This window comes from Psammomys obesus, unplaced genomic scaffold, assembly GCF_907164565.1.
Source record: "Psammomys obesus unplaced genomic scaffold, mPsaObe1.curated_primary_1811, whole genome shotgun sequence".
Classification (NCBI taxonomy): Eukaryota; Metazoa; Chordata; class Mammalia; order Rodentia; family Muridae; genus Psammomys; species Psammomys obesus.
In genome coordinates this window covers 25,014,564-25,022,126 of record NW_026592890.1, presented here as the reverse complement: position 1 = coordinate 25,022,126, position 7,563 = coordinate 25,014,564, and the positions used below count along the sequence as shown (strand labels likewise).

The window sequence follows — 7,563 nt, the reverse complement described above, 5'->3', positions numbered from 1 at the left end:
GGGGCAGAGAAATATATTGTGACAATGTTTTTTGTTTTTGTTTTTTAATTGTGTACATGTCTGTATCAGAGTGCACGCACCTAAGTGCAGGTGACTGTGGAGGCCAGAAGAGGGCGACCAAGTCTTGGATCAGGAGTTACTGGGGGTTAGGAGGAACCGCAGTGCTGATTGTTGAGCCTTCTTTCTAGACTCTCAAGTTCTAGTCTAAAGGTTGAGCATCCAGAATGTTCTTATGGAAAAAGGTTATGGCGTGTGAAAGCAAGGGGGATAAAAGCTAAGTTGGCCTGCAATCTTAATACTGAGGCCCGGGACTGGGTAGGAGTGATAGGCTGACACAGCAGGCACAGGCAGGAGGTTTCTGAGTTTGACCAGGCCAGCTAGGCTACACAGCCAGACACTGTCAGAACAGAACAACAGAACATAGATTCATAAATCGACCTAAAAACAAACAAAACTCAGTCTGGCTCTCCCCCCACCCCCCTGCCACAAAACAACAAAATCATTCCAGATCCCAAACTGGCTGAATCTCCGGGAGTGGAGTCAAAAAATAAACTGTGCACTCAAAACCCGCTACACAGTGGATTCTTAAGCATGAACATTCAGCAAGCAAGGGCGTGTCCTGCTGAAGATGAAACTCTCTTGATGGCCCAAGACCAAGCCGGAGGTTCTGCATTTTTCCAAAACTTTTTAGAAATGCGGGCGCCTCCCTGGGTGGTGGGGACATAGTGGAGGGTGTGGGGAATCATCGAGAAGGGGTCGAAGGCACCTGACACGGAGCAGCAGGGTGTGTCCTGCGCCACCACCCAAGACGCACAGCCTGCTGGGAACGAATGCGGGCATCCTCGCAGGGTGCGGTGGGCGGGGCAGGCAGGGCTGGCAGGGCAGGCCGGGCAGGGTGCTCCCAACCCAGGGCGCTCGCTGTGCTGCGACGAGGACATGGAGTCCTACGACGTGGAGCTGATTTTTGACCACGTGGGACACTTCGGCAGGTAGGGAGGCAGAGGAGGACATGGGGGCCAGAGCTGGCGCGGTAAGCGATGGAGGCTCTGGCGTGTCTGTTTCTGTCCGTTGGGATGGGTTCCACAGCTTCTCCACCCCCTCCCCCCCCTTTACCCAAGTTCATGCAGCAGCCTGGTCAGCAACCCATGGCCTGGCTTGTCCTTTCGGCCTCTGGCCACAGGAGCCCTGGAGTCTGCTTGGGCTCGGCGGGTGCTGGCAGTAGTTGTGTCCCTTTGGGGCAGTTGGGACTTGTGGTGATCTCTGGACCATCGACTAGAAAGAGAAGGCTACGTACGGTCAGGAGGCATGGTCGCAGTTGTGGAAAAACCGCCACCCCAACTATTTTCTCTTCCAGCGTCCAGGATGACAACTCCCTGTTTTCATCCCAGTGGGCTCTTCCTCCGGGCCTGGCCGGTTCTCTTGGCTGATGGCTAGCGTTTGCTGTCATATAGATAATCCACCATGTACCAGGGTACTTACTCTGTGTTAGGGAGCTTCCATCTGCTGGAATATCCTTGTCTGAGTGACTGGGAATGGAGAGCGGTAGAGTCAAAGACCCACAGCGCAGTCACACAGGGGTGAAGGGGTCAGCTCTCACAGACGAACTCTAACGGGCCTGAATGTTTCATTGACCGCTCTCCCATCTGTGAAGTGGGGCTCATAGTGTGCCTTGGATGTTTACATGTAACTGTAGACATATTTACTGTGGTGAGAAGTGGGCCACACATGTAGCCCCAGTTCTGAGGAGGTGAGAGATAGAAAGCTCCAGGCCAGCCCCAGCTACCTAGGAAGACAACCATAAGAAAAGGGAAGAAACAACCAAAGAAAAGGTTATCGGAGGTTTCTGTAGACACTCTATCCTCACAGTAGCTCTACAAGACAGGTGTAATCATGTCTCCTTTTCTCCTTTTATGTAAGGAGCTAACAAAAGCACTCATAGCAGTGAGGGTTTCATTAGGGTTCTAGGTTAGAAATCACTCCATAGCCAGGTGTGGAGGCTCGTGCCTATAACCCCAGCACTCTGGAGGCTGAGGCAGGAGACTGGTCTGAGGCCAGCCTGGCCTTGCTGTGAGTTCTGGGGCAAGTCTGGACTGCAGAGGGACAGTGTTCAGAATGCAATCTGTACTGCTGGGCTCCCCAGAGGACCAGTCAGGGGCAGAAAACTCCTCCCCTCCCAAGCAGCTGTTCCCATTGTCATGACTGTCAGACACTGCTTCCTGGTGGGGAGAAGGGGTCAATGCGGTTGTAGAAATGACTTGCGGCTGGCCACGGTGATGAATGTAATGTTCTCACCATCCAGCAAATGCTAAATGCTCGGTGAGTCCCGGCTGGCTCTGGTTATTTTGTGCCTATGTGGTATGAATATGTGTGTCTCTCTGTGCATGTGGAGGCCAGGGGTCAGCTGGTGGGGGTCCTCCTTGCTTGCTCTCCTTTTTATTATTTAAAAAATTAAAAAAAAATTCTCTCTCTCTCTCTCTCTCTCTCTCTCTCTCTGTGTGTGTGTGTGTGTGTGTGTGTGTAGTATGTCTAGTGGGTAGCTAAGGGATGGCGTGCATGGCCACTGGTTTGTCCACAGTATCTTTTTTCTGCCTTGTCTGTCATGCTCATTTCTGCCTCTATGAGGTCAGGACAGGAGAAGGAGATGAAATTTCTCTCTTTGTTGCCTTTTTCTGGTTTTGAACATACCCACCAACACTGGTGTTACAGTACTTGCTGCCTCACCTGGCTTAAGGGAGTGCTGGGGATCTGAACTCGGGTCCTCAAGCTTGCATGGCAGGCTCTTTACCAACTGAGCCATCTCCCCCCCCCCCCCAATTTATGTTTAACTGTCACATGAAAGCGTAACATTGTACATATTTCTAGGGCAACATATCTTTATTATTTACAGATAGAAATGGAGGCTGTGTGTGTCTGTTTCATTTCCCACAGGAAGCTGATGAACACACTGGTGACAAGCCCTGGTTGCCTGCCTTGTCTCAGTAGATGTTGCTGGGGAAAGGAAGAACTGTGTAAATTACCTTTGGGATGGGGGAGTATGAGGTCTCATGGGGAGGCACTCCATAGGATAGGACTAGTTAGGGAGAATCCCAAAGGTAAACTGCATCTCTAGTTTGTTCTTCTACTTCTGTGATAAAAAATACTGACCAAAAGCAGCCTGGGGAGAAACAGCTTTATTTGGCTTACTTATCTTTAGTGGGTCATAGTCCACTGAGGAAAGCCAAGAACTCGAGGCAGGAACCTGGAGGCAGGAACTGAGTCAGAGGTGACGGAGGAGTGCTGCTCACTGGCTTGCTCGCCCATGGCTTGCTCAGTCTGCTTGTTTAGGAACCCCAGCACCGCCTGCCTACAGTGAGCTGGGCCTCCCATCAGTCAAATGGAGAAAACCCACCATAGGCACGCCTACGGGCCGATAGGCTGGAAGCATTTTCTCAGTCGAGAGGTCCCTGTTTCCAAATGATGCACACTTACCTCTGCAGCTCTCAGGAGTAAAAACTTCCCACGCTGGGTTCCGCATCCCCCAGGCTGTCAGCCTGTGACTTTAACAACTCGCCTGCCCGTGAACAGCTGAACTCTCAGTGTTCTGCAGCTACAGGCAAAACGAGCAGACTTGAGTCAGCGAGCACTGAGAATGACTTCTGGTCAAGCAAGGGTAGGTGTTTAGTACCTTCAAGAGTAAATGGTGGCACTCAGTACGCTACTCACTTGTTGAAAAGGAGAGGTAGTCTCATGTTCGGTTTAGAAAAATTAGTGAATATGAAGTTTCCTTCAGTTAGATCAGCTTTCCAATCTTTTCCACGACTTACTTGCTCAGCAAAGGTTGTTTGCTCAGTAAGCTTGAGCTAGCTTGCAAACTTGTATGTTGGAATGACTTAATGAGATGAGTGTGGAACTAAAATTTAGTGCATGTACTTGAAAACACACACACACAAGAGAGAGAGAGAGAGAGAGAGAGAGAGAGAAACACCTATAATTATTTCTGTACTTAGCCATCTAGATGTATATAAGTGTATTAAGGTCAATCTGATGGAGAACCTGACTATTTACTTGCGATTTCCACCCCCTGAGAGGCCAGACACAATAACTAGGCCTTTCTTTTCTCCCTAGGTTCCAGATGGTCCTGTATCTTATATGCGCCTACCAGAGCATCTCCTGCGGCATCCACTACTTGTCTTCTATATTCATATCAGTTGTCCCCGAGCATATCTGTAGGCCCCCGGGCAAGGTGTGGAAGGCTGTTTTCCACAACTTATCTGCTCGAAGGCTGGAGGACATATTGGCTCTGCGGTCCCCAGACCAGAAAGACCACATAACAGTGGAGCTGCAGGACGGAGAAATCTGGGAGCTCACAAGATGTAGCAGGACCTGGAGGGAGAACGCGTCACATTCTGCCCATGAGTACAGCGGCCATAAGCGGGACAATTCTTGCTCTGATGGCTACGTGTATGACCAAAGCAAATGGGGTATCTCTGTGGTGAGAAATCTGAACCTGGTCTGCGACCAGAAATGGTATGCAAACATGATCCAGCCCTTGTTTTTATTTGGCATCCTGCTGGGAGCAATTATTTTTGGCTACCTTTCTGACAGGTAAAAATGCAATATTTAGCCCCGTTGCAAGGTGTAGGATTCAATCTTCTGTCTGGGTTTCCTGGCGGGACACAGCATTATGTCCAAAGCTTTATCTGTTTTCATACTTCCTATCAAAGTGTACTCTCTTGCTCGTCTGTCATTTAGCCGTGCATAGTAACCTGGTGTTAAAGACGACCGACTGAGCAGCCTGCCTGGGCTTTGGTGCGGCTTGTACTGCCCATTAGCTGTGCTTGTTGGGAAAACTGACTCATCCCTTTCAGAATATTAGTTCATAAGCTGATGCCCCACAAAGATCATTCAGCCTGAAGCTTTCTTGAAAAGAGTAATACAGACGAAACTACTCTGGACATGTGGCCATTTGATGGATGACCGTTATTCCTGTATTTATTTATTCTTTAAAGAGACTTGATTTTAAAGAGAAGTAGCCTGGCCTTAGGCCATGATATCCATAAATACAAAAATCTGATTAGCTGTCAGCTGTGCAGCCATAGCAAGAATGCCCTATGCTGGTGACTTGTAAATGATAGGAATTGATTTCTCACTCCTGAGGACTAGGGAGCCTGAGATAAAGCGTGTCAGCAGGACTCGCGGCTGCTGAGGGCTGCTCTCTGCTTTCAAGGCGGTGCCTTGCTGCTGTGGCCTCCAGTGATTTATACAAGGTTCTCATGCAGTAGTAGGATGGGAGAACTGTAGAACTGTCCTGTCAATCTTGGGCCCTTTTGTAAGGGGGTCAGAGAGAGTCCTCATGATATAACCATCTTGGGCATTTTGGAGATGGTATTTTGGTACTAATTTTGGAGTGCCTCCCATTGTGCAAGTCACAGAGCAGCCATATTTTTAGCATTCACACTAAAGTGAATGTAGAGCTCCGAAATAAAGCAAACCTCATCTTGGAGCAGACACAGATCACTCTTCAAAATCTCTCTCCTAAAACATAGAGATGAATATGTAGTCTTCACAGCTGTGAGCTCTACAAGCATGTTTTGGGCACTGGGGACTAAGACAGCAGCTGAGCTCAGAAACCCTTGTCTCTAGGGGCCAGCTGTGAACTATGGCTGAAGAGAAATGGCGGGGCTTTGTCACAGCTGGTGCCATACCTATTGTATTGAGTATTGCTCTTTTCATCTGGCGGATGGGTGCACAAATTGTTATTATCGAGGCGTTTTCTGTTGGAATGTGCTCAGTGCTCCATGCTGAAGCTAAACATGTTTCCAGCTGTTGGAATCAGTGCGCTATGTAAATACACCCAAATACCTTTGCTCCATACACTGACTGCTTAAAAACCTGCACCAGTGAGCAAAAGATGCTAAGTCAGAGCAAATTGAGTTCCCTCCCTTGTGTCTGGTGGATTCGAGGAAGGTTCGAATGGAGAAAGGAAATGACCAGGTACGGGAGTAGGGCCAGCATTGGTTTCCTTCTAGGGAATGTGGGTGCTGTAGTGGTGTGAGGTGAGCAAGACCAGTTGGAGTGAATGATGTAAGCAGTGCAGGGCTGAGAGAAAGCAGAGAAAGCGAACAGGGAAAGATGAAGGCGTATCTGGGAAGCATCTTGAAACTGATGTGATATAGTGATGAATATGCAGAGAGCAGGGAAGGGTGGCTTGCCCGTGTGTGAGCATGTGTGCATGTATGTGCGTGTGCGTGTGCCTGTGTGTGTTAAGGTTTAGAAGCCTGGATAGTGGGTGATGTTGCCAAATGCTCCAGAAAATACTAGGAGAGAGAGAGAGAAGCGTATGTCTGGAGACGATGAACAAGCTTGCACTCTCCCTGGATTATGGAAAAGACAGGGATGAGATAGAATTAATGCCACTTGTAACTGTGATGAAAGACTGGAGTTTGGAGAGGAGTGACTAGGGCTGGAAGATGAGTGGACAGGAAACAGCCAGTGGTGTGATCCATCTGTTTTATGTGTTGATGATGTAAATTCAAGATGGCTGAAGACGCCATGGGTTCACAAGAAGTTATCATTGACAGTGGATGAGAGTCAAGCTGTAAGGACGGAGATAGAAGAGAAGGAAAAAGACGAGCCAGGTAGATTAAGGTCTTGGAGGAGCTGCGGAGATGCAGGTAAGTAAGTGGGCAGGACAAGGAGCCGAAGGCCTGCCTCTTTGATGGTCTGTGGTCACTCAGTGATGCTGTCCTGCAGAGTGAAGTCCCCCCGGCATAGCAGAAGGGCTTCCTCAGCAGTGTTGAAAATAGTTTCCGGTGGTGTTCATGTCTCAGATGGGACAGGGAAGCACCCGGGGGTGTGGTCAGCAGTCCTTACTGATGTGTGTGTGGAAGTTGAGAAGTCTGAGGAAGACTGTGTGGGATAGTTCATGTCAACTTGACACAAACTAGAGTCTCTGAAAGGAGGGAACCTCAACTGAGGAAATGCCTCCAGAAGGCCTGACAGAAGAGCATTTTCTTAGTCACTGGTGGAGAGAGGCCGGTGCGTGGGCTGCTGGTCCTGGGTTCTCTAAGAAAGCAGGCTGAGCAAGCCATGGAAGCAAGCCCCTCCATGGCCTCTGCATCAGCTCTGGCCTCCAGGCTCCTGTCCTGTTTAAATTCCTGTCCTGACCTCTTTTGGTGATGAACTGTGATGCAGAAGCGTCAGCCGAATAAACCCTTCCCCTGCCAATTTGCTTTTAGTCATGGTGTTATGTCATAGCAATAGAAACCTCAGAAAGACAAAGAATGTGGCCAGGGCAGTTCCCTGCATGTTGTACTTCCTTTTCTGCCCCAAGTAAACCCAGAATACATACATCCTACATGCATTTGTATTTATATCTATCTCCTTAAAACAGTTTGTCAAAGGCCACTCACAGGGAGAAGTGTATTTTCAAATTATATATATGCCAAGGATTTTTTCCATTTTTTATTCTTTATTAATTACACTTTATTCACTTTGTATCCCCCCTATGGTTCCCTCCCTCCCTCCTCCCATCCCAATCCCTCCCTTTCTCCCCCCTCTGCACGCATGCCCCTCCCCAAGTCC

The 7,563-nt window shown here is 48.9% G+C and overlaps 1 protein-coding gene across 1 annotated transcript in view; it reads left to right on the top strand.

The window, feature by feature from the left end:
• The first annotated feature begins 936 nt into the window (after window positions 1-936).
• Slc22a16 (solute carrier family 22 member 16) overlaps window positions 937-7,563 on the top strand; it is a 34,291-nt gene continuing 27,664 nt past the window's right edge. The window contains exons 1-2 of the mRNA XM_055615879.1: window positions 937-989; window positions 4,105-4,584. Of these exons, the coding sequence (XP_055471854.1) occupies window positions 937-989; window positions 4,105-4,584 (533 nt within the window). The remainder of the gene's footprint in view (window positions 990-4,104; window positions 4,585-7,563) is intronic.